The sequence below is a fragment of the Ursus americanus genome, chromosome 36 (genome assembly GCF_024610735.1).
Source record: "Ursus americanus isolate L20-20 chromosome 36, mUrsAme1.1.p, whole genome shotgun sequence".
Classification (NCBI taxonomy): domain Eukaryota; kingdom Metazoa; phylum Chordata; class Mammalia; order Carnivora; family Ursidae; genus Ursus; species Ursus americanus.
This window is the reverse complement of record NC_142162.1, coordinates 9,001,138-9,028,749: the sequence shown is the minus strand read 5'-3', so window position 1 is coordinate 9,028,749 and position 27,612 is coordinate 9,001,138. Positions and strand designations below refer to the sequence as shown.

At 39.7% G+C, this 27,612-nt stretch overlaps 1 protein-coding gene across 4 annotated transcripts in view; it reads left to right on the top strand.

The window, feature by feature from the left end:
- The first annotated feature begins 214 nt into the window (after positions 1–214).
- WDR72 (WD repeat domain 72) overlaps positions 215–27,612 on the top strand; it is a 217,361-nt gene continuing 189,963 nt past the window's right edge. Inside the window, exons 1-2 of one of the 4 annotated variants that reach the window (XM_045812117.2) lie at positions 215–344; positions 1,598–1,767. In XM_045812117.2, the coding sequence (XP_045668073.2) occupies positions 1,759–1,767 (9 nt within the window). In that variant the 5' untranslated portion in view covers positions 215–344; positions 1,598–1,758. Of the gene's footprint in view, positions 345–1,597; positions 1,768–2,304; positions 2,365–2,407; positions 2,727–27,612 lie in introns of those variants that run through there. The other 3 variants (XM_045812116.2, XM_045812115.2, XM_045812114.2) reach the window with 3 other exon arrangements.

The following is a 27,612-nucleotide window of genomic DNA, read 5'->3' as shown; positions in this document are numbered from 1 at the left end:
ATGTCTTTTCTGTTCTAGGGAGGGATAAATAATGCTGGAAAGAATAGGAAGTGGGGAAGTGGGATGAGCCAGAGTGGCATGATCTTCTAGTGGAAAAAAAGTTTTATCCAGAGGTCAGCGTATTTTCAGCTGTTAAGCAGGATTTTATGCTGGTTCAGGCTGAGAGTAGGTCAAAGTTTAGGGCCTGGGAGAAAAAGAGAAGCCTAACCAAAGCTTGATGGAGTCAAGGTAGTAGGTAGTTTGTCCAGAGTGGTTAGTGAACACAAATAGTTCAGCGAATCACTTACAATGCAAAGATGGGAATTTTGGAGAACCTGTGTCCAGCCTTGTCACAGAAGAAAAAGGTAAGTCTTATCAGTAAGCTAAGTTTTAAAAGTCATTGCGAAAGGAAGAGTCTGCAGTAAACCATTTCCCATTTTCTGGAAAATAAAGAAGTGGGAAGGGTACTTTCAGTGTTGTCCAGGATCACAGGTTTTGGAAAGTTCAACACTGTCAATGACTATATTGGCATAAAGACCAATAAATTTATACTATATATTATTAAAACTTCCTTCAACTTTAAAGTTAATTCCCCCCCCCCTTTTTTTTTCCATTGTCAGTAGTCCTAAAAATATCAAAGGCCCTGATTTGAGACTTAGCATGGTTGAGGGCCTTTAAGACCACTGAGCTAGTTACAGGAGGGCTGATAAGAGGAACCACACCTGCACTTCTATGAAGACTGAAGGAGAAGGCTGTGTTCCAGAGATAAAATGAAGACTTGTGGATAGTGATAGGGATGGGGATATTAACTCTGAAGGAAAATCCTGTAGACTTAGAAGGTAAGGATAGGTGAGAGAAGTTTATTAAAGAACTGGGGTCCGAGGGCACCTTAACATTCAACTGTTACGTGCACGTCATCAGCCCACAACATTTATTTATTTTAAACAATTTTAATTTAAAAATTAAAGTATAATTGCCATACTAGTATCTTATTAGTTTCAGGTGTATATCATAGTGATTTGGTATTTTTATACATTGCAGAATGATGCCTGCAAGTCTAATCACCAACTGCACCATACACTGTTGTTACAATATTATTGACTATATTCTCTATGCTGCACGTTACATCCCCAAAACTTATTTATTTTATAACCGCAAGTTTGTACCTTTTATTTATTTATTTGTTTTTTTAAGGAACTATTTTTTTTTTAAGATTTTATTTATTCATTTGACAGAGATAGAGACAGCCAGCGAGAGAGGGAACACAAGCAGGGGGAGTGGGAGAGGAAGAAGCAGGCTCCTAGCGGAGGAGCCTGATGTGGGGCTCGATCCCATAACGCCGGGATCACGCCCTGAGCCGAAGGCAGACGCTTAACCGCTGTGCCACCCAGGCGCCCCAGTTTGTACCTTATAATCCCCTTCATCTATTTCTCTCAGCACCTAATCCCTCCCTGCCTCGGTAGTTTCCTGTATCTATGAGCCTGTTTGTTTGGTTTTGTTTGTTCATTTGTTTTTTAGATTCGACATATAAGTGAAAGCACACAGTATTTGTCTTTGACTTACTCTACTTATATTTACTATGCCACCTGACCTGTCCCCACCTTTACTGAGCTTACAGTCAAGCAGGGGAGGCCAACCCAACAAACAAGCGCAGTAAGTTGTGACAAGTATGACAGCGGAAGTGAGGCGTCTTGGGAAGGACCAGCAGGAACACCTAACCCGCACGCGGGAAGTGACATTCCCGATGAACTAACAAGAGGAACTAACCAGGCACAGAGGATGCTGGAGGTGAGAGGACCGTCTAGTCACGGGGGCTTCACACGGGAACATCCACGATATGTGCAGTTTGGTGTCAGAGACCTGCAACCTGTGGTCTCAGGGAGGCCTGACCAAATCGTCTTAGTTCTTGGGAAACCAGGTATCAGAGACAAGGGAGTGTGGTTAAAATCTCTCCCCACCTCCTTCCAGGAGTCAGAATCCAGGGCTAAGATGCCCACAGGATTTCCTAATTAAAGTCAAATGACTGAGAAACCTCAGGAAAAACAAAAGGTCCCTCCCATTTTTCTAAACGAGCCAGTCAGCTGTGGTCCTTGGTCCACTCACAGCAGGTTAGAACGCCGGTTTCACGGTTCACTACTGGTTTTCAATGAACAAGTGGATTTTTCACCTATTCTCTGTACCTGGACTGTCACTCCCCGGGCTGGGACGGACTTCCTCTCACCCCTCCTCAAAGGTCGCGCGGCTCCCAGTCCCGGCCCGGGCAGGGGCCCAGGGTCCACGCCACGTGACCTACCTTGATTTTCCTCACTTCCGAGCTCCCTCCAGCCCTGGAAGGACAGGGCACGTCGGAGGCTGCGGGCGGGCCTGTTCTCGCCGCCGCCACCAGTGAGACGGGGAGGGGCGGCGGGACTGCGAGGCGGGAGCGCCGCGCCGAGGGGGCAGCTGCGGCCGGAGGGAGCCGGAGCCGGCGGGAGCGGGACCCGTGGCCCGGGCTGGGGGCGGGGCCGGGGCGGGGCCGGGCCGTCCCCTTGGGCCGCGCGGTAGTTCCGCGGCTCTGCTGCCTGGGCTGCCCTGACACCTGCGGCTTCGCCACCGGCGGCTCGGGTAGGTTGGGCGTCCCCTGGGCTCGGCTCAGGCTCCCCCGTGCTAGGCGGTGGGTCTCTGCTGCGGGCTTGTGCTGCAGCTAGGCTTCCCGCCCTAAGAATTCGCGCGACCTAGGCTTGGATCCTGAAGGGCTGGGAAGAAAGGTGAGCGCGCGTGGCAGTTGCTAAAACCTCTTCTTTTGCTCCAAGTTCTTGCACGTGGAAAATTCCCTGTTCAAACTTTTGTCCAGATGAGGCATCAGTAGTGACCGAAGCCATGCATCTGTTAAATTGGTCCTTTTGTGTGTGTGTGTGTGTGTGTGTGTGTGTGTGTGTGTAGGGGTGGGGGAAGGGGGGACCTCGTTATCCCTCCAAGTGGTCCCGGGAGAGACGTCTGCTCCCAGAGACCCGTAGGGGCCCACCCTTCGCTACTGAAAGAATTTCTTGGGACTCGGAAGTCGGACTTCTATGGAACAGGAGTTGGTTGAAGCAATTTTAAAAGAAAACGAGTCCAGTGTCTGGGAAAAAGCCGGTGGACGCGGGCCAGAGCCAGAATGACCTCTTGGAGGCTGTGGGGAGCAGGGCATCTGTCGAAAACTTCCTTGTGGTGCACCTATGGCTGAGCCAGTAATAAAGACTGCAGGCACAAGACTTTGCCACTTGCAGAGTTGGACAAGGGGCAGGAAAATAAAGGGGCGGGGGGAAGATGTCTGCACTGACAAAAATCTGGAAAAGTTGAAGTGGTAGAAATTCTCCCTTTAGGGAGGAGTGCTTCCTCATTCCACCCTCCTCATTCGTTATAGCATTTTTGTGTGCATTTCTAAACAGCTAACTAAATGCAAACAGAACACTTGTACAGCACCGTGGACTTCTTCCTTCCCCGCCCAATTTTATTCTAAATGAGTTCAAGGTCACCTTTTGGAGACTAGGTCACCTGTTAGGAATATTTTTACCTGAAGAAAGGGTTAGAAACTTTTGTTCCTTTCATCTTCCTTCCCTCCCCTTCCCCACCTACAGTTCCCAGCCTCCCCAACCTCCCAGCTCGTCCCCAGGTAACACAATGCCTCACTCTCCACTCTCCTTTATTCTTACCACCTAAAAACTGGGGAAGAGGAAAGCAACCACCTTTGTCATGCAAGCGCTTGCGGTTAATTTGGTCTTGTGACTCCTTGTTCCTTTGCCCTCTAGTTCCTTCAGTATTAAAATGCAGCAATAGTGTTTTCTGTAAAGAATACGAAGCGCTGGAGGAGAAAAGGAAATTGTCCCTGAAGTGATCTAGTGAAGTGATTATTATTTTTTCAAACCACAAAAATTGGGACTCTGTGTTGAGTTCCAGTATTTTTACCTCCTTTTGGGAAAGATATTTTTAAATTATAATTATTTTATCAATAAAAATCACTTGTTAAGCCTTTCCCTGTGTGTAAAATCTTAAACAGTCTCTACCCAATGGAGTGAATACTTCAGAAATCTGAAGTTTCAGTTTATAGAGGCCAACTGGGATAGAAGTGTATTTAGGTTATGAAATAACTTCATGAAACCTTGGAAATAATGGTATTACAAATATTTCAAGGTTTCAAGATTGCTGCATTCAGCTATCTTCGTGGCTTGACAACTCACTCTTCTGTATTTAATAATGTTACTCACAATATATGGCATCTCTTATTAGTAATTTCATCAGTGTATCATAAAGGACATCTCTGGAGCCCTGTTCTGAATGCATAGGTGTAATTTCCGAGTCATTAACATTTTTAGATTCAGTTCTGCTCTAGACTAAATTGGAGGCAGGGAAATGAGATGGGGATCAGGAATAAGAGAATCTGTGCACTGAGTTCTAGTACCAGATCATCTCTGAAGTCCTGGCAGACCCCCAGATTAACTCTGGAGTCTCATCAAGCCCCTATGTGTGTCATTGTTACCTTTAAAATAAGATTGTCTTTGGTCTTAAAGGACATTCAGGTCTCTGAATTCTTCTATAGAAGGCAAGTCCTCTTTCCTAGAGCAAGGTATTACTGCCCTAGAGGAGTGTCTGTGAGTATTGCTTACATTTCCAGAAACCTGCTAGGCACCACCCCTGCCTGCCCCACTTGAGCAGTGTGGTGTAGTGGTTAAGGGCATGAGTTTTGGAGACTGATTATCTGTCTCTATTTCCTAGCTCTGATCTTGAGCAAGCTGCTACTTCTCCAAGCCTCATTGTCTTAGTGTTTAGAATAAAGACAATAAGGCCTGGGGTCATTATGAAGAGCAAATGAAGTGATGCATGTCATAGAAGCAGCAAAGTGTCAACAATTTAAAAGTCAGTAAATGATAGGAACTTTTTTTTCAACACTGACTTCCCCTCCTCTTTTTCTTTGAACAAGATGAATTTTAACCTGGAAAAGTGTAAAGTCCTACACATGGGTGTTTAACAAGTAAGGAAGTATAGGGTGAGGAGTTGTAATTAATGGAACCAGTCAACCTCATGGTTAATTGGCTCTATGTTTCCTCTGAGTCAGTGGTGAGTTGTGAGGGCCCAGAAAACGGATCTGATTTTAGACTGCTTTGGTAGAAAATAGAATGAACATCTATAGCCAAGGATATTTTTGTACATCTGCCTTTTGCTCTTTGTACAGACCTCAGAGTTACACTCAAGATGACCATTTACACACTGACTTGTCTAGGGGAACAAAGGGAGGAAAGAGGGACAACTCTTGAAGCTTTACTAATACATTAATTCTTTGACTTCCCTTTTGACATTTTTTTGACCTCTTATTATATGTAAAACTAACTGCCAAGTGGAATGCGTAGGAAAAAAAGACAGGTTTCTACCTTCCAAGCATTCATAATATAGTTTAGGGTAACAGAGCAATAATTATAGCAGAGTAATAACTGGTCTGATAAAGGTAGAAAAGGGAATGCTGGGGGAAGAGGGGTGCTACATATCAGCCAGAGGATGCTCAAAGGAGTTAAAATTTAGTTCCAGTTCAGAAATTCCAGTTTTGTACAAGTGTGCCGAGTTTGTACAAATGCTGAGAAAGAGCTTTCTGGGCCAAGGGAAAAATGTGTGTGAAAGTAGGACAGGGTGAGAGAGCATGACAAACACAAATCGTGGCACACTGTCCCCATGTTGCCCCATCCTTTCCTGGCTACAGGACGTTAGTAAATTGTTTTGCTTCTCTGAGCTTTAGTTTCCCCAAATGTAAAATGAGGGTCATATATTTACAGTATCGGGCACTGATTTAATCTTCAAGTCTCCTCTTTGGGGTGTTTACTTTATAAGTTTGTTGGAAGACTTAGTTGCATATAAAACACGAGGGTGTCTGATGTACAGGTGACAGTCACTATGGTTTTGTCTACCATCTCCTTCTCCTGAGTACAGAAAATACTAATCTAGCCTGGAGTGTAGACAGGATTTATGACTTTCACGCATGTTCTAACTGTTCTTACTGTTCAGAATAAAGTATGAAGTTCTGTGTACTTCCACTACCCCATCCCCAACCACTGCAGGCTTTCCTTCATCACACCAAGGCTGTGTTGCTAGCCTCCTTTTAGGGTCAGGCTCTCTAAAAGGAGTTCTGCCCACATTGAGAGTTCTTTGCTAGCAAAGGTTAGCATTCCTACATTGCAGGGTAGGATCTCCGACCATGCGTGTTAGGCGCTCCTTGAGGCTCATTGTTTCCGTCTAAGCTATTGCAATGCATCTTAACAAAAATTTATATGGGGAGGGGATACTGAAAATTGATTATTTATTTAGGAGTACCAAAATGCAAACTGAACCTTTTGAGAGGAATTCTTTATAGGATTTTATCCTCTTGTGATTTTTCCTTGGTATTGTTAGCTTTAAAATTCTGTTGAATTTGGGAGACTTTGCCTCAAAATCCAACTTGATCATGCTTGAGTTATCCCTCTTGCAAACGTTGTACAAATTTGCTGAACAATTGAATATCTAGAGTGAACTCATTAAGACCCTTTCTCACGTGGATTTCAAAGGGAAGACCTCAGGCTGTTCTGTTGAAAAGCCATACCAAGCAGGGAAAATTTCTACAAGCCATGTAGACAGCAAAATAATTTAACTACTTTCAATTTCAGTCATTATAGGGAAAAATAGTTGCCAGACACAGGCAAGCCTGTTCGCTATGAAAGGCATACATCAGGCCAGGGATTGGCATTCTCACTAGGCCGCGCAGACTTGGCCTTGAGTAAGAACTTTTTGAGGGAATTGTTGTTTTCAGTCATTCATTTAGCAAATATTACTTTAATTTCATCAGTTAATTTCAGTATTTTATTATCTGTGCTGTGCATGCAGAATGCTGAGTTTAATTCAAGATCCTTAACCTCAAGTACAATAAGAACATTTTGGAGAGATGGTTAAAATTTGAATTTCTGGGGGCACCTGGGTGGCTCAGTCGGTTAAGTGTCTGCGTTTGGCTCAGGTCAAGATCTCAGGGTCCTGGGATCGAGCCCTACTTGGGGCTCTCTGCTCAGCAGGGAGTCTGCTTCTCCCCCCACTCCATGCTTGTGCACGCTCTCTCTCTGAAATAAATAAAATCTTTTTAAAAAATTCAAATTTCTGGGCCTTATGCCTTAGAGATTCTGATGTATTACATTCATCCTGAGGCCCAGGAATCTGCATGTTAATTAGTCCCGTGGTGCTGCTGATGCTGATGGGTGCTTTTTCTTTTTTTAACCAGTGTTCTTCAGCATTGGTATATGTGCACATTTACATATACTCTTTGGTGAACGGTGTAATTTTTCTAGGCCTTGTCATTATTGTTCAAGTGTCTGCACAAATCCAAACTCTAGTCCACTCCCTACTTTTATCCAAGTCAACTTACCTTTTTGTTGTTGTTTTTGATTCATAAAATAAGGACTTGGATTTCTATAATTTTCTACTCGATTCCTTAATTTGATGCTTTTCTCTCTTTGAATACGACATCCAGATTAAAAGCATCACAGATAAAGATCTTTCTTTGAAGAAAGGGACTGTTGGGTGAGATCTACCCAAAGTCCTATGAAATCCTTAGACTCCTTGGGGTATCAATACACCCACTTTCTTTAGTACCACCTTCTTGCGTTAAGAATTCTAATGGATTGTTGATTTCAAGAGTATGAAGGTGAGAAGATGTGGTTTATAAAAAGCTGGTTAGATACTAAGCTACCTTTTTAAACATTTTTTAAACTATGGATATAAATTACTAGTTGAATATTTCAGTAATTGAACCTCTCTTTGAGAAGCCTTCCTGGATTCCTTCCGCAGACAGGGTTAACTTTAGCCTCCCCTTTGCACTCCATATGCCTAGTGGGACCAGGCCTCAGCCGTACTCACTCTGTGGTGATGGAGGTTCCATGGTCTGTCCACATGGCGGGCCAGAAATAAGGCCTTCCTCCCAGTCTTGAGTGGTGACCTGTAGGTGCTTCATAAATATTTGCTAAGCGAATTAACTGCCACTTGCAAAACTACTGTCAAAACAATTCATTTATTTTCTATAACCCGTTTCATAATTTTCTCCTCTTTTTAAAATGTGAAAACCTCTATGCTAATTCTGTATGTTTGCCTTTGAGAAATACAGTGTACTTAGTTGTAATCATTATTTAGAAATTGAAAATAAAAATAAATGTTCATAGCATTGTATTTATTTTTATTTTTATTTATGTATTTCTTTTTAGTTAGGAGAAACAGTGACTGTGATTCCTAATAACCATCATGCCACATGGGCACACAGACACTTATCTTTCTACTTCTTGAGGTAATAAAAGGTGAGCATGTGAAGCAACATTTTCATGTGCATTTTGATTTCCTTTTGAACAAAAAATGCAGACAGGAAGAGCTTCAATTTTTTTTTTTTTTTCACTGAGATCACAGAGATAAACCAAGTCAGTGCAACTCTCTTGAATAGCTAATGTCTGTCGCCTGGAGAAAGAGAAAATTATTTTCTGCCCTCTATGTTGATGTGTATAGAACATGTGTTCTGAGTAGCTGCTATTTTCACTGCCTCTTTTTCCAGTTGAAGTGCAACATAAACTATTTTAATTAATATTGTGTCACCAAAAGGGATTGAAATAGCCAATTGAATTCTACCAAGATAGAGTCTTTTGATGAAAACATATCTTTATTGATTGTGGACGAAAAAAAATCATTCTTAAAATGAAATCCAGAGAAAAATCATATCCCTCAGAGAAAATTTCTGAGTGGCAGGCTGAGATTAACATCATAAAATTGAATTTGTGCTGCAAGCCTTTGATGTAATCAGCAGCTGGGAGATGGTGTTGCCCTTGCTGTGCTCCCTCTGATTGTAGTGAATTATTGTGTAGAATGAAATAAGTGTTTCTGGTGTCCCTCCTCCAAGAAATACAAACAAGGTATTACTAGGTAGTTTCTTGCTAGTTAAAATGGGTTGGATCGATTCCAAGCCTCTTGGGCTCTCATACACCCATGAACTATAGGAATTGGGCATTTATTTATGGCCTGGAGACAGGATTTCTTGATGCCACTGGACAGTGACTTCTTTGGTCAGTAAAAACCCAGCAGAACAGAGACCACAAGAGAATCCCCTTTGCCAAGGATTTTTTTTAGAGTAAGCAGAGGCCAGGGTATGTTGAAAAGTTCCATAGCTGCATGGAGGTCCAGTCTAGCCCTTGCCTGTGTCCCTCAGCTACCTCTTGTAACATACACTGCATTGAAATCATTGCAGTATGGCTATCTCACTGTGTGCTAAGAGTCCTTTTTCATGGTACCAGGGTTACAGTGGGGTTTTATTTCGTTTCTGGATTAAGTCCTCATGCTTAGAAAACGTGCTTGCCCGCACATGTACTCCCACACATGTAATGAATAGGTTTTGTAGATGAAGCAGAGAAAATCTACTTATGTATTTACCTTCAGATTCAAGAGTGATTTGGCCCCTTAACCACTCCTGTGGTTGAACCTGAGTTGTTTTTGTTTTGTTGTGTCTTTAAAAAATAGGAGGACTGATTTGTCTGTAAACAGAAGCCATAAACCGTAAGCCATCAGTAGGTAGTGGTGCCTTTGTGTGTAAGCTCACTCTCAAGCCCTGTGAGAAGTGAGATGGGCCTTACAGTCAGACAGATCCAGTGATGTAATCCTCGCCTAGGGATTTAGATTCACCAGGTCTCCTTTTCCTAATACGATCAGTGGTGAGTGTGACAGAAAATCTACAAAAATGAGAAGACTGGCTGCAAACGGCTCATCTCCTGTGTCTTGAATTAATGCTAAGAATGGGCTGGGAGTCCCAGGAAATACCTGTTTTTAAAAACTGAAATTTTCAGTAAGGCTAAAGTCCCTTTGGATTATGACCCTCAACTCATGTCCATCTTCTACCACTCTCTCCAAACCACCATGGAATTCTGCATTCATAAGCCTTTTTTTTTTTTTTAATCTATCTATCTATCTATCTATCTATCTATCTATCTATCTATCTATTGTAAGCCTTCTTGATGTAATTCTGTTTTGGTCAAGCTTCTGCTGGGGTCCTGGAAGGCAAAAGGATGGGTTTGCAGTCTTTCCTGGCTGAGGCATTCCTGTTTTTTGTGGGCAAAGTCAGAAAACACCAGAATCATGGGCCTTAGGGAGGCTTCTCCAAACAGGACTTGTTTACATAGCTCCGTATTTCTGCCAGTGGGAGTGCCTTCCATCTGTTTTTCTGGGAGGAAAGGATGTGATAATGGCTTTGGACTGACTTCCAGTGTCAGCTTGTGCTGAAGTTGGGAGAAGCGAAGTAAATATCAGGACCAAAGGAGACAACTGGCCCATGGGAAAACACCTAATTTTTCTAAGAACCCTTTGCCATCGACTGCTAATGGGATTGAGGTGTGGTTTGGTCTTGTACCTGAGGAATACTTGTCCCAGCAAACTTTGCATCAGTTATTTATGTGCTTATGACTTGACTTCTAGGTTGTGAATTCTTAGAGGTCAGGAATCTGTGGGTTCTTTTTTCCTTTTTTTATTAATTTGGGCTTTCGATAAATACCTGTGGAATGAATAAAATGAATATACGATTTCCTCAGGGAACCTATAATATGGATCGAAAGGAGATTTATACAAAATAAGTAGAAAAGAAAATTTGGTATATGACCGATTATGTGATTTAGACTAAAATTTAAGTATGTATCTCAAGAATAGTTATATATATTGTTAAGAGCTATGTTCTGACTTGAAAGAAACAAAATCTGGGGTGCCTGGGTGGCTCAGTTGGTTAGGCAACTGCCTTCGGTTCAGGTCATAATCCCGGGGTCCTGGGATCCAGCCCCATGTCGGCTCCCTGCTCAGCGGGGAGTCTACTTCTCCCTCAACTTCTCCCTCTGCTCCGCCCCCCCAGCTTGTGCTCTCCTTTCTCTCTCTCTCAAATTAATAAATAAAATCTTAAAAAAAAAGAAACAAAATCTATCAGTCAGGTGGGATATTAGTTGCTAGGGCTGTCATAACACAGTACCGCAAACTAGAGTGGTTTAAGTGACGGAAATTCATTACATCACAGTTTGAGAGGCTGGGAGTCTGAAGTAAGGTGTCGGCAGGGTTGTTTCTTTCTGATGGCTGCGAGGAAGAATTTAAGACCTCCTCACTAGCTGCTGGTGGTTTGCTGGCAATCTTTGCCATTCTTTAGCTTGTAGAAGTATCACCACGTTTCTGCACTCGTCTTCACATCTCTCTCCCTGTGCACCTCTGTCACCAAAGGTCCTACTGTTAAATGGATGCCAGTTTTATTGGATTCGGGCCCCACCCTAATCCAGTAAGAGCTCATCTCTTCACTTAATTATATCTGCAATGACCGTGTTTCCAAATAAGGTCACATTGAGGTACTGGGGATTAGGACTTCAACATGTGAGTTTTGGGGTGGGCTCAGTTCAGCCCATAATGGATGAAAGATGATAGATTTTGTTCTACTTTGACAATTTGGTACCTTTGGAGTTTTACCTTCATCTTTTCTGAATTCACTCACTAGATGGAATTTACTGTAAATTATGAATAATAAAATAAAGGATTATAAATGACAAGGATTCTGATTATGGTTCCACTATTTACTTAGCAGGATTTATATGCAGATTTTGAGATTGAAAAAAGCCTTTTAATAATAGCAGCTAACACATATCAAATGCTTACAACAGAATGTAATGATTTCTATGGATTATCCCATTTAAATCTCCTATCAACCCTATTCGATTGATATTATTACTTATTTACATTTTACTGATGAGGAATCCAATACACAGTTGTAAAGTAACCTCCCTGAGGACATACAGTAGTAGAGTTGGCATTCAGATACAGGCTGATTAATTCCAGGACCTCAGCACTGGGTACATGCTGTTTCCCTAGTCTTAGTACAACCAGGTAAGGGAGATACATTTTTCCATTTCATGGGTGAGGAAAGTTTAATGTAACCAGGAACTTGCCTGGGGCACAAAACCAGCAAGTGTATAAGATTTAGGGTTTGGACTTAGGTGTTATCTCCCTGGGGGAATCCTTCGCATGTTTGATTTCAAGCTCCACTTGTATTTCCTCCACAAACACCCTTGGGTTTACCTTACAGAGCACTCATTACACTGTTGGTGATGCCAAACATGCCTGTGTCGTTAGACACCATCCAGCATCTTGAGATATGTGACTTTGTCTGTCTTGTCTATGTCCCTAGAATCTTACATGGTCTCTGTCACATAGCAGACACTCAATAAATATTTGTTAACTAAATGTATATTAAGTAAAGGCAAAGGGGCCAAGAAAAAAGGAAAGCAGCTGAGGATACAAGAAATAGGTTAATGAAAGGAGTAACTGAGGTGACGAAGATGAAATTTGGAATAGGATACAAATGTTATTATAGGAGATCAGTATAGGTATCTTAGAAAAGTAAGCTAAAACTAAGGAAAAGATGCAAGATGTTGACATGACGAGAGGAAGGTCATGTTTAAGTGCCTTGATTTTCTTGGTTAATTGGAAGGAAAGATCAAGCTCAGTATTGGTGTGTAAACTGTTGCCTGGGTTGGGGAGAGGTTTTGAAGGGGTAGAAGAAAAAAATCTACAGTATGGTAATGGGTAGGAAACATATTTCCCAATGTGATTTTAGGTAGTACATGGCAACATGTCTTATGTTCATAGACAAGTATTTATTTTAATGTGCATTTTGAAAAGAAAAAAAAAAACTAACCAGCACATCAGACTCCTTGATTTTATGGATATTAATGATAAAATGATTTTATTTTTATTTATTTTTTTAAAGATTTTATTTACTTATTTGAGAGAGAGAGCACAAGCAGGGTGAGGGGCAGAGCGAGAAGTACACTCCCCGCCAAGCAGGGAGCCCGATGTGGGCTAGATGTGGGGCTCTATCCCAGGACTCCAGGATCATGACCTGAGCCGAAGGCAGAAGCTTACCAACTGAGCCACCCAGGAGCCCTAATAAAATAATTTTAAAGGGGACTCTTAAATCACTTATTTATTCTTAAATAAGTTAATTTGATACTAAAAGTGAAGTGAATTAATTTAAAGAAATATATTAGCCAAACAGTTTTACAGATTGTATTACCAAAAAAAACAAAAACAAAACGCCAAAACCGCTTAAGATTGGAAATAGGTTTTCAGAATTCACACACTCACACACACAAATTATTCTACCTAATAGCAGGAATACTTAGTTAAAATTAATCATAAGATGACTCAGTGGTAAATACTTTGAGGTCAGGGACTGTGTTTTTCTTTTGTTTTTTTAAGATTTTACTTATTTATTTGAGAGTGTGAGCGAGAGAACAGAAGCAGGGGGAGCAGCAGAGGGAGAGGGAGAAGCAGACTCCCTGCTGAGCAGGGAGTCCAATGTGGGGACTGGATCCCAGGACACTGGGAAGCATGACCTGACATAAAGGCGGCCAGCTAACCGACTGAGCCACCCAGGCGCCCCAGCACTGTGTTTTTCTCTTTGTGGTCTCTGCAGCCCAACCCGCCACGTAAATATATTTGGTTCTCAATAAATATTTGTTGAATTTATTTAAGAATGGACAAGTACAGTGGCATTTTTTTTGTTCATGTTACATACACATAGGTTAAAAAAAAAAGTTTTGACTAAATATTCAGAGTTTGTAAAATAAACTAAAGGGGAAAAATCTACCTCTTACAGCTAGGCAAGAGGATTGGAATTCCATGAAGTTGTTACTGATTGAATATAAATAAAAGTGAAGGAGCCACCAGGAAAGAAGTGAGTTGTCCTTCCATGTTTCTTTTACCAGCCTGATGCTCATCTCTTCGACAGTGACTGTACATGGAACACTCTTGGCATGAAGTTGGCTGTGTGAGCTCTGTTTCACTACAGCTTAATGAGCAAGGAGGTGAAGTTGGAAGGTAGTGTTTTGTGAAAACCTTTGACCCACAAGGCTGGGATTGCTGTAAGCTCTGATGGAAAACTTCGTCTCTGTAGTGATAGGAGTGTGATTTCATGGCTGGTTTGTTTTACACACGTTCGTGGGTGCTTGGAGTTCAGAGATTTTGCATTATCTGTTTAATTCATTCCTTGATCTCTGGCTTATTTTACCATTAACTTCACCTGCCTAGTACACATTACTTTCCAGAGTTTCCCAGGTAGCAGTTAATCACTCAATAGTAACATTTTGGAGGAGGTTGGCTTTGATGTTGGTTAGGGGTTAATTCTGAAATAGTCAAGCTCCACTGGGTAGACCAAGTAGAATTTTGTGTTATTTAAATATGCCTAGGGCAGTCTTTTGACTTAGTAGAAACATTTTTTTTAACCTTTTCTAAGGAGTGATCTGATTACAATCTGTTGATAAAATAAGACCTTTTGCTTCTGAAGCATCTGCAGACAGGTTTGGGCAGACAAGGCTTCTGCTGAGACCAGCTGGGCAGGAACCCCTTGGTTCCTGTGGACTCCTGAGGCTGCTTGCTTCATATTCCTGGGGGTTAAAGTAGCTCCCACTGTGGCCTACCCTGACACCCACATATTTTCTCTCTAGGCTACTTCTGCTTGTTCCTTCTTAAAGCCCTGTTTGTCCCCCCCCCCTTTTATTGTCGCTTACTAGCTAGCTGTGTGATGTTGGCCAAACTACTTCACTCTGATCTCCAATCTCTCTATTTTTTCAACTTTCTTAGGGTAAAAATTTGCATGCAATAAACTGCACTCACTTCAAGTGTACAATATGATGGATTTTAATACTCCAAGCGCTTTAACCTAAACACTAAAATTATAAACAAAACTCCCTCTGGGCTCACAATGAAGGAAAGAATCATGAAATAATTTATTTGGGTCCCTCAGCACCCACATACTGAGTTTTGAAGAAAGTCGTTGGGATCCCCGTCCACTTTGGAAATGGGATTCTGGGCGGTCATAAAACTATGTAAGCGGCAGATCTGAGATTCAAAACCAGATCTGTTTTATCCCAAAGCTTAGATTGTTAACTGCTATACTGTTTTTATTTTCCTCACATATGTTTACTTTGGTCAGGAGATTGTTTTCAGAATTCATGCTGAGGACTTTACCATTTGTATTTTTTTTTGGTTGGCTGTCCTCAGTCAAGGGGTTCCAGATTTGTGTCTGTCTTCGAGGCTGGTGAGGCAGAGACTCAGTGTATGGGCGTGTCCCTGAAGTTAGTTATGACAAGGTAAACAATTCCAGTGTCCAGTAGACACCAGCCACAAAACCATATTTGCATCATACTCATTATCTTGCTAGCCCCAGACAAGTCAGAGAAATAAAAACAAATTGTTATAGGGAAGAGGATGAAGGTGAGAAGGATGGGGCTGTAATGGTCCGTTGTTTTTTTCTTACACTTGCTAGGTATCATATTTGTGGAGAAAGGACACACAGTGTTAGTCCGACTATTATTTTTTTTAATTTAAAAAAAAAATTTTTATTATACTATGTTAGTCACCATACAGTACATACCTGGTTTCTGATGTAAAGTTCGATGATTCATTAGTTGCGTATAACACCCAGTGCACCATGCAATACATGCCCTCCTTACTACCCATCACCGGTCTATCCCATCCCCCCCCCCCCGAAGCCCTCAGTTTGTTTCTCAGAGTCCATAGTCTCTCATGCTTCATTCCCCCTTCTGATTACCCCCCCTTTCTTTATCCCTTTCTTCCCCTACCGATCTTCCTAGTTCTTACGTTCCATAGATGAGAGAAATCATATGATAATTGTCTTTCTCTGCTTGACTTATTTCACTTAGCATTATCTCCTCCAGTGCCGTCCATGTTGCAGCAAATGCTGAGAAATCGTTCTTTCTGATAGATGAGCAATATTCCATTGTATATATGGACCACATCTTCTTAATCCAGTCATCTGTTGAAGGGCATCTCAGTTCCTTCCATGATTTAGCTATTGTGGACAATGCTGCTATGAACATTGGGGTGCATATGGCCCTTCTCTTCACCACGTCTGTATCTTTGGGGTAAATACCCAGTAGTACAATGGCTGGGTCATAGGGTAGCTCAATTTTTAACTTTTTAAGAGACCTCCACACTGTTTTCCAGAGTGGCTGTACCAACTTGCATTCCCACCAACAATGTAGGAGGGATCCCCTTTCTCCACATCCTCTCCAGCAATTGTTGTTTCTTGCCTTGTCAATTTTTGCCATTCTAACTGGCGTAAGGTGATATCTTAGTGTGGTTTTGATTTGAATTTCCCTGATGGCTAATGATTTTGAACATTTTTTCATGTGTCTGTTAGCCATTTGTATGTCTTCATTGGAAAAGTGTCTGTTCATATCTTCTGCCCATTTTATGATTTGTTTGTTTCTCGTGTATTGAGTTTGAGAAGTTCTTTGTAGATCTTGGATACCAGTCTTTTATCTGTAGCATCATTTGCAAATATCTTCTCCCATTCCGTGGGCTGCCTCTTAGTTTTTTTGACTGTTTCCTTGGCTGTGCAGAAGCTTTTTATCTTGATGAAGTCCCACAAGTTCATTTTATCTTTTGTTTCTCTTGCCTTTGGAGATGTGTCATGAAAAAGGTTGCTTTGGCCGATGTCGTAGAGGTTGCTGCCTGTTCTCCTCTAGGATTTTGATGGATTCCTGTCTCACATCGAGGTCTTTCATCCATTTGGAGTTTATCTTTGTGTATGGTGTGAGAGAGTGGTCAAGTTTCATTCTTTTGCATGTAGCTGTCCAATTTTCCCAGCACCATTTATTGAAGAGACTGTCTTTTTTCCGCCGGATGTTTTTTCCTGCTTTATCAAATATTAGTTGCCCAAAGAGCCGAGGGTCCATTTCTGGGTTCTCTGTCCTGTTCCATTGGTCTATGTGTCTGTTTTTGTGCCAGTACCATGCTGTCTTTGCGATCACAGCTTTGTAGTACAGCTCGAAATCCAGCATTGTGATGCCCCCAGCTTTGTTTTTCCTTTTCAACAGTTCCTTGGCAATTCGGGGCCTTTTCTGGTTCCATACAAATGTAAGGACTATTTGTTCCAGTTCTTTGAAAAATGTCCTCGGTATTTTGATCGGGATAGCATTGAAAGTGTAGATTGCTCTGGGTAGCATGGACATTTTAACTATGTTAATTCTTCCCATCCATGAGCATGGAATATTTTTCCATCTTTTTGTGTCTTCCTCAATGTCTTTCAAGAGTGATTTATAGTTTCTAGAATATAGATCCTTTATGTCTCTGGTTAAGTTAATTCCAAGGTAACGTATGGTTTTTGGTGCTATTGTAAATGGGATGGATTCCCTAATTTCTCTTTCTTCAGTCTCATTATTCGTGTATAGAAATGTGACTGATTTCTGAGCATTGATTTTGTATCCCGCCACATTACTGAATTGCTGTATAACTTCTAATAGTTTGGGAGTGGATTCTTTTGGGTTTTCCGTATAGAGTATCATGTCATCTGCGAAGAAAGACGTTTTGACTTCTTCTTTGCCGATTTGAATACCTTTTATCCCTTTTTGTTGTCTGATTGCTGTTGCAAGGACTTCTAGTACTATGTTGAATAACAGTGGCGAGAGTGGGCATCCTTGTCGTGTTCCTGATCTTAAGGGAAAGGCTTTCAGCTTTTCCCCATTGAGAATGATATTTGCTGTAGGCTTTTCATAGATGGTTTTTATGAGATTGAGGAATGTACCCTCTATCCCTACACTCTGAAGGGTTTTAATCAGGAAAGGTTGCTGTATTTTGTCAAATGCTTTTTCTGCATCTATTGAGAGAATCATATGATTTTTGAATTTTTCTTTCTGGGTAAAATCTAAGACACTGATAGATTTGCGAATGTTGAACCACCCTTGCATCCCAGAGATGAATCCCACTTGGTCATGATGGATAATCCTTTTAATGTACTGTTGGATTCTATTAGCCGGGATCTTGTTGAGGATTTTGGCGTCCATATTCATTAGGGAAATTGGTCTGTAATGCTCCTTTTTGATGGGGTCTTTGCCTGATTTGGGGATCAAGTTAATATTGGCCTCATAGAATGGGTTTGGTAGCTTTCCTTCCGTTTCTATTTTTTTGAAATAGCTTTAGGAGAATAGGTATTACTTCTTCTTTGAATGTTTGGTAGAATTCCCCAGGAAAACCGTCTGGGCCTGGAGTTTTGTTTTTTGGAAGGTTGTTTATCACTGACTCAATCTCTTCATAATTAATTGGCATGTTTAAAAAATCAATTTCTTCCTGTTTCAGTCTTGGTAATTTATAGGTTTCCAGGAATAGCCCGACTTTTAAAGGCAGTGGAGGCCATGTGGGAGCTCGAATTCCCAAGGGGTTTTATTGTTGCTGTTTTGCTTTTTTATTTCTTGTTTATTTGTTTGTTTAAATTTTTCAAAGAACTACCAAAATAATAAAGACTTTGTTTAGCAGATTACTAAGACTTTCTAGAAGGTAAGTCTGTGTTGTCTTTGCCCTGGTGTGCAGAGGGAGAATTCTGGGTGGGTTGGTAGGAGACCTGGTTCTGGTTCTCACTCAGCTGCTCTCTTTGAAGTGGGCTCAGTAAGCAGCTCTCCTGGGCCTTCATACTCTCATCTGTGGAAGGAGAGCAGGGACTGTGATCTTCAAGGCTCCCTTGTGGGCATGGCATAGGATTGCCAGTGGCCCTAGGATGCCTACAGGACATCCAGTTACATTTGAATTTCAGATAAACAATAAACAATTTTATAAGTATGTTCTATGCAGTGAAAGTATTCTTTGGTGTAAACATGACCCCAAAATATTGCCTGAGACGTACTTATCCTAAAAAAAATGTATTTGTTCTTTATCTGAAATTCAAATTTAATTGGACATCTTGTATTTTTATTTGCTGAATCTGGCAACCTTGATCTGGCCTGGAGTCATTAATTTTAAGATAATCATAGAGTTCAGGATAATAACAATTATGCATTTTCATGGCCAAATGTTCTAATATATAACCACAGCATTGAGAAAAGAAATTGTAGTGACAGTATTGCAGAAGTAGGGAAGGAAATCACACACTAGGAAAGCTATTGCTAGAAAGTAGTTGTCACATTCTCTGCCCGTTATGTAAAATTATAGTGATTTATAGCCTCATTCATTCATTCAGTAAATACTGAGTGCCATTTATGAACAAGTAATAATGGTAGGTGTTTTGTGTACAGAAATCACTTATTCTGTATAGAATCACCAATCTTCACATCAATTCTCCAAGGCAATTATTTTCTCCATTCTGTAGATGAGAAAACTGAGACTCAAAGAGTATTCGATAGCCATTAAGGGAAGAAAAAGACAAGATTTATCTGACTCTTTTATTTTCTTGCCTCTTTTCTTCACAATAAACTGTTTTAAACTAAGTTAACGGAGATGGTAGTCTGCTGAATATAACCTAATGATGAACCGATACTGAGAAATTTTATCATTTTCATCCATTTTGGTGGCACACAAAGATGGATGCCAGGGTGATTACTTCCCCCCAAAATGTAAGTTCTACCAGAATAAGAAGACTCTCTGGTTCTAAGAAAGTCACATCACCTTTCCTCTGCTTTCTCATCAGCAAAATTAAGATTTGAACTCAACGTCCTTAAACTTTCTTCTAGTTGCAGTGAAATCTTGCTCCATTTTTAAGGTGAAATGCAGTCATTTAAGGAATATTTATTGACTGTCACGGAGGTGGCCAGCGCTGTGCTAGGGACTAGGGATCAAACGATGACAAGACATACCCATCCTTCGCCAGCTGCGATTACAGTGTTGCAGGTGTTTTACCCCTTGGTGATTGAAGAGCTCTGGTGGGTTTGGGAGGCAATCAGGAAGCTCACATTGTTGGAGTAGCTCACCCTTTGCTGTTTTTACCTAAGAATATATTACTCAAAAACATTTTTTCTTGAAAATGAAACAACTGGGAGTTCCCCGGTGCTCATCATGGGAATTTGTGCGGTAGTTAGTGGCTGTCAGCATGGCTGCCGCCATCAGATAGGCTTATTGCTTAGTTATGAGTATGGCTTTCCAAACTCTATAATGCCTTGGACCTTCTCCAGCTTTAAATTATTTATGTTATTTGCCATATTTTACTTAATTCACTGTTTCTCACCCTTTTTCATGTCAAGGCATAAACACAGAAAATGATTATCTTTGTACACATACTGGGTTGAGGGTTTCAATTTCTCTTACCTCTCCTATCAGCTATTCACAACCCAGTATGTGTCATGGCATACAGCTGGGAAGCTCTGATTTATTTAATTTCTGTCATGGTTTCAGAAAAGAAGCACAGAGAACTCTACTGTTGAAATCCTGTGTCTATGAGAATGAAAACAGTAAAATTCTGCATATTTACTACAAAGTGTTGGGGGCATTCATCTGATAAAGATTCTTCTGTGGACATCCAGCTGTCACTAGTACTTTAAAAATCAATATTATGTTAATATTAATTGATATTAAATATGAAAACTAACATAAATATAAAAAGGGGAAAATTACAACAATTTCACTGGGTATGGTCTTTTCCTAGAAAGTAAATATAGTTGTAAACTCCATGAATTTTGAACGACTAAAAACCATTTGTAAGTAATAGTCTGAAATCTCTTACTTAGAAACAAAATGTTGAAATTATAAAAAACAGTTTGACTTTATTAACCATAAAAGGTAGGAAATCTGAATATGTCACAGAAGTAGTTTCAGTCTTATTTGACATCTACCTAAAGTTTAATCTATTAAATATTACATATGTAAATAACACGTTTAAATTGAATATTATGTTCTTTTTTCAGTTAGGTTTAAATTGAATTTGTCTTTGTATATATTTAAACTGTATCAAAACCAGCTTTATAATACACACTTTGATAATTACCAGATCTAAAATAACATTTTCCTCAAAATTATGTTTTTCATTTACACTATTTAGAAATGATAAAATTATATATATATATTATTGACAGCGGTTTTGAGAGACTATATGTTATTGAAGAAGGGGGCAAAAACAAAAGGAAGGGACAGTTGGAACATCAACTACTTTCTGTGGGTCACAACACAGGCTCTGTGTTCTCATAAGCCCTTGGATGTGTCCAGAGCGCTTGTTACTTACGTAGTACTGAGGCCACGTTGGGACATTGGGTGGGATATATATATATATATATATATATATATATATATATATATATATATATACATATATATATATATATATATATACACACACACACACAGAGTTATATATCTATATCTATCTATCTATCTATATATATATATACACACACATATATATATATGTATACAGTTATATATATATATATAACTGTATACCTAGTGAGTGAGTCATTTACATGGGTTTTTCCCCAAAGCATTTAAAACTGTGGGTTGTGAGCTTCTCAAAGGCCATTCATCTTCTCATCCTGAAAATCCATTGTGATATCTGGGTGATATCTGGGTAGGCTGCTGTGAAAAATTTGTGTAGAAATTATTTGAGAGTCACTAAAGAGTAGAGTTGTGTGTGTGTGTTTATGTGATTATTTTAATACTATACTGATGATATGATGAAATAGTGATCATATTGCTTATGTAAATTACAAAACATAGTATCAAAGTATAAAATGTTGTGCTTGGTACTGTGACTAGACCCAAGTGAAGGACATTTATTCGCCCTTTATAATAGAGTCTGTAACTTTATCCCTGGCCATGCAAGTGTTTGGTTTGGTTTGGTTTGCTTTGGTTTTTTTTTTTTTTTTTTTTTTTAAAGATTTTATTTATTTATTCGACAGAGATAGAGACAGCCAGCGAGAGAGGGAACACAAGCAGGGGGAGTGGGAGAGGAAGAAGCAGGCTCATAGCAGAAGAGCCCGATGTGGGGCTCGATCCCGGATCACCAGGATCACGCCCTGAGCCGAAGGCAGACGCTTAACCGCTGTGCCACCCAGGCGCCCCATGTTTGCTTTGGTTTTTGAAGTTACTTTTTTTTTTTTCTCCAATAGGAGTGTTTATTTTAAATTGCCTTTAAATCGACCAGATTTAGAAGTCATTAAAGGCCTGTAAACATCTATACATAGTCGTGATTTAGGCATTCTGAGCTACCATTCAGGCATTCAAATTTGGAATACAATAACTATAAATTGAGGGCTGTGATAGAGATATGTAATCCCTTTCCAAAGCTTTTAAAACTTGTCTGGACACATGATTATTTGCAGTAGGGCAATATTCCTCTCCATATCACAGAGTGTCCCTTAGAGACTCTACAACAGACTGTTGTTGTTTTTTCCTTAGAGGTTTATTTTTGATTACCAATTTCTGGGGAATTGTATAGGGTCTCAGGTTGTGGGTTTGTTCTCTCCCCTGTTGATAACAAAGCACTGCATTTCTGGAGTTACTTTTTAATTTAAAAAAAGAGAGAGAAAAAAGAGAGTTTGGGAAAAAAGTGACTTCTGAGATGTACAACCTTCTAATCAGTTACTTACTCTCACTGTACGGTTTGCTTAGACTCTCAGAATCTCAAGAGTTAGAAGTGATCTTAAGAGTTAATCTAGGGGCGCCTGGGTGGCACAGCGGTTAAGCGTCTGCCTTTGGCTCAGGGCGTGATCCCGGCATTATGGGATCGAGCCCCATGTCAGGCTCCTCCGCTATGAGCCTGCTTCTTCCTCTCCCACTCCCCCTGCTTGTGTTCCCTCTCTCGCTGGCTGTCTCTGTCTCTGTCGAATAAATAAATAAAATCTTTAAAAAAAAAAAAAAAAGAGTTAATCTAGACCACATTTCTCATTGCTGACTTACAAGTGAGAGGGATTAGATTAATGATCGATAAAACCACATCTTGCCATAAATTCTAGATTTATGGGAGTTTATAAAATATGAGTAATAAGTATGAGGTATAATGATAGCATAATTCGTATATTTATACCCATATGCTTTTATTTATATCATTGAATTTATTCCGAATAAGAATACTGAAATGTAGGCAGTGCAGGTGATAGTGTCATTTTACTACCTATTAACTTTATAATCTGGAAATAAAGATAATTATGGCAGCCCTAGAACTAGGTCTTTGAAATCCAGGTCTGTTTTCACTGTATTTAGCAATTTAGATTATTCAGGATGAATTCTGGTTGAGCTCTGATTTCCTGTGGCTTTGGCCTTGGTGCTTTTTTTTTTTTTTTTTTTAAAGATTTTATTTATTCATTTGACAGAGAGAGAGACAGCCAGCGAGAGAGGGAACACAAGCAGGGGGAGTGGGAGAGGAAGAAGCAGGCTCCCAGCGGAGGAGCCTGATATGGGGCTCGATCCCAGAACGCCGGGATCACGCCCTGAGCCGAAGGCAGACGCTTAATGACTGAGCCACCCAGGCGCCCCTGCTTTTTGTTTTCTAATCTGGATGTGAATCTTATGACTTTTAAAGGTTTTAATCTATGAAATTCTGGACTTACTTGATTTTCTAAATTCCAAGTGCCTTGTATTTTGTTAGGTATTAAACATTTTCCTGGGTGGACACTTGACTAGACCTGAGTTTTCAGACTACAGTGTACATTCCCATTCACGTATTTATTCTTTCAACAAATAGTTATCAAATTCCTGCCTGTCATAAATCCTTTTCTGGGCCCTGAGGATATAGCAATGGATAAGACAGACAGAGGTCCCTGCCTTAGGAGGATTTAAAAATCTAGTGGATTTGAAATGAATTTAATTTGAGTAAGAATAAAGCAAAAATGTAATGGTGAAAAAGTTTGATACATGGGTAGCTGCTTCCATGATCCAGAAGTGTGGAGCTAAAATAACAATAATAGTCATTTGCTGAAAACCACTCTTCCACATTACAAACATGATCTCATTTCACCCTGACAATAACTCTGATTTAGGCATCATTATCATTTTTCCAGGTTAGAGATGAGAAAATGGGAGCCAGAGTGATTAAGTGACTCACATTCAAGTCTAACCTGACTTAAAGTTTTTTATCTTAATCAGCTCTCTCCTTTTGGAATATAGAGCTGAAAAATGATAAAGAAAATAATTTATTCAACCAAGATTTATTGTTTTATGTTCAAAGCACTGTGATTCAGGCACTATAGGGAATATAATAATGATCGAGGAATGATTCCCATATTCACAAAGAATATAGAAGAAAGAAGCATCAAAATCATATAATACAATAATATTATTTAAATTTAAAATAACATTTTTCAAGTACCCACTATGGGCGAGACATTGTGCCAACCGAGGCCTGCCCTGCGTCCTTGCAGTTGTGTTTCATTTCATTAGGGAAACATCATTGCAGAGTAGATAATATTAGGGGAAATTCGGAAACCAGAAAAAGTGACTGGTTATCGGGTAGACAACGTTGCAATGATTCTAAGTAAGAGAAGCTAATTTTCCAGAGTAACAGGGATATAAATAACTCACCTCAGGAATTATTTATCTTCAGCATAATGATAGTTAATCATTACAAGTGTATTAATTCTCTGGCTAATGTTCCCCAAATTTGTTTCTGCTACAGTTCTGCTGAGCGATCTAGAGAAATTTCCTTGACTCTGGTTTCCCAGATTGAAAAGGTGACAAGAGAGCCCTTTAGACAAGAGCCAAGCACACATTGCCTATGGACACAAAATGCCCAGTTTCCTTTGGAACAGCGTGACCCCGAGTACGCCCTTTTCTACCACGTCTTGGTTCTCAGAGGCACACAATAGTAAGCCAAGTGTGAGGCCAAAGTGCAAATGATTTTCAGATGGCGATTTCTGTTGTAATACGAGAAGCTATGCTGCAAAGACTAATACACAGTTAGGAGGAGTGTTTCTTAGGAGCAGAATGTTAGAATACACCCATGCGGTTCTTCTCAATACGAGCTTTATGGTCTTTCTTCACGTATATCACCTTTACCTCCTATCCGGGGGAGTGAGCTCTCCTCCCCAAGTGAATTTCCCTGATAAGTGAAACTTACTGTTTAACTCTTTGTCTTAGAATTGTTAAAACTGGGGCGCCTGGGTGGCACAGTGGTTAAGCGTCTGCCTTCGGCTCAGGGCGTGATCCCGGCGTTCTGGGATCGAGCCCCACATCAGGCTCTTCTGCTATGAGCCTGCTTCTTCCTCTCCAACTCCCCATGGTTGTGTTCCCTCTCTTGCTGGCTGTCTCTCTCTCTGTCAAATAAATAAATAAAATCTTTAAAAAAAAAAAAGAATTGTTAAAACTACTACTTCCTGCTTTACTGCCTTTTTTTTTTTTTTTAAGATTTATTTATTTATTTGAGAGAGAGTGTGTGTGTGAGGGGAGGAGCAGAGGGGGAGAGAGTCTCAAGCAGACTCCATGCTGAACACAGAGCCCGACATGGGGCTCCATCTCACCACCCTGAGGTCATGACCTGGTGCTCAACCCACGCACCAGCCAGGCACCCTGCTTTCCTGCCTTCTTAAGCAGAGCGTATTGGTCATCTCATCATCTCTTATTCAGCCGGTCAGTACATGATGAGTAATAATTGTCCTGGGTTGGAATACCATGGAGCCCTCAGAGTGATGGAGATATGGGCCCATGACTTGGCAGCTTGAATAACAGGTTTTGGGGGGGGTTTGGTCTTCTTTTTCTTCGTTGTGATTTACCTTTTTTTCCTGTGCTTTTTTTAGCTGGAAATCACTATGCTCCCACTTTCTTTGCGTCTTGCTCCCTCATTCTCTAATCTGTTGATGTGAATACAAGTGAGCTGTTACGTGAGCTGTCGTTTTACCAGGAGGATTAGAGAGCTTAGCGGGTCTACCCTCGGTGTTTTCATATGTGTGAATGTGCCTCCTAAGTCCCCAAGATTACACTCCAATATAGTTTTTGCTAAAATGGGTAAGTGTGTGTGTATGTGTGTATAATTATGTGTAGTTTTACCCCCCCCATTTCTAAGGTCACGGATATATTTGTGTTTTCTGTTTCATGTCCATTCAGTTCCAGGGATCTGTATTTCTATAAAAATTATTTCACTTAATCTTTCCAGATTTTTGGTGTATAGTTATTTATAATATTTCCATTTAAAATATTAATGTTGATTACAGTCATTTTCTCTTTACCTTATATATATATATGTATATACACACACACACACACACACACACACACAGGTGTTTTTAATTTCTTCATTATCAAACATGCCATAGATTTATTCATATTATTTCTCCTTTCATAGAACTGTGTTTTGCTTTTGTAGATTATTTTCTTTTAAAAAAATATTAGTATGTTAATATACGGTATTGTCTGTCTTACATTCTTTGTATTTACCTTGATCTTTTATATAAAATTTTAATTTGGATGTTTAGTTCATTAATTTTTCATATTAATATATGCATTTAAGGCTGTAATTTTACTTCTAATCTAAAACATACAAAGTTTTCACTGTCTTTGGGTTTTAATAATATTTAATTTGTGTTATGTTTTCTGGGTAGCCCAGAGTCCATTTAGAAAATATATATACATATGTGTGTATGTGTTTGTGTGTATATAAAATTTAGTTCCCAAATATTTAGAAAGGGAACACTGGAAACATTTGTCTGTATGTGTATGTGTTGAGTAGGGGAGGTTCAGATTTGTATTCATTTTGGTCAGGAAATGTTGCCTACATAATATTAATCATTTGGGATTTGTTGACATATTTCGTGGTCTAACACGGGCAGTTTTGTAAATGTCATGTGCATGATTTAATAAAATGTGCTTTTATTTCATAGCTGGGTGCAGGAATCTACATATGTCCCTGATATTACAAATGCAAATTCAAGTATTTTATACCTGACTTTTTTCTTTGTGGTCTGCTTGATCTGCATATTACTGATTGTGATATATGAAATCTTTCTCCTTAATAGTAAATCTGTCTGACTTTTCTTTGTAGTTTGGCAAGATTGTGTTTTATGTATTTTGAGGCTCTGCTATTCGGTACCTAGAGATTAGAGATCATTATCCCATTCTAGTGAAAAATGTGTTTAATCATTAGAAAGTGAACCCTTTTCCCCCACTAATATTTTTACCTTAAAGACTATTTGTCTACTATCATACCAGTTTTCTTTCATTACTATTTGCCTGGTATAACCTTGTCTATGCCTTTATTTTCAATCTTACTGTGTAAATACTTTAGGAATTTTTTATAAATAGTATATTCTAGGTTATATTATCATTGAAAACCCTTGTTTTTTAGCTAGTAAGTTTAACTCATCTACGTAACATCATCTACTTATGGTATGTTTATATGTGAATTTACCATTTATTTGTGCATTTTCCATTTTCCGTGATACTTTGGTATGATTTTTTTCCTCTTCTTCTGTTGGTTTCTTTATTGCCTTTTACCACACTACTGTTCGGAAGTTACATACTATTTTTTTAAATATCCTGTTATGAATTTTTACCTTAAGAAAATTTGAGTATTTCTGCTCACTCCCCATGTGTACAAGAATATTAGAATGATCCATTTCCTCTTCTTTAGTGTTCTTATCTGAATTTTAGTTTACTTCTTTAACTCCCTAATTAATCATCTTCATCATTATTAATAATATTATTTTACAGGTAGTGCTCACTTCGATTTGCTTGTGTGTTTACCAGTGTCCTTGCTCACCATTGCATCTGTATTCCACTTTATTCCTTTCTTTTTGATTTAATATATATTTTCCTAAAGTACATCCTTTTGTAATTCTTTGAGCAAGGGCTGTGAACGCTGTACTCCCTCAGGCCTTACTTGTTGGAAAGATGTCTTTATATTGCCCT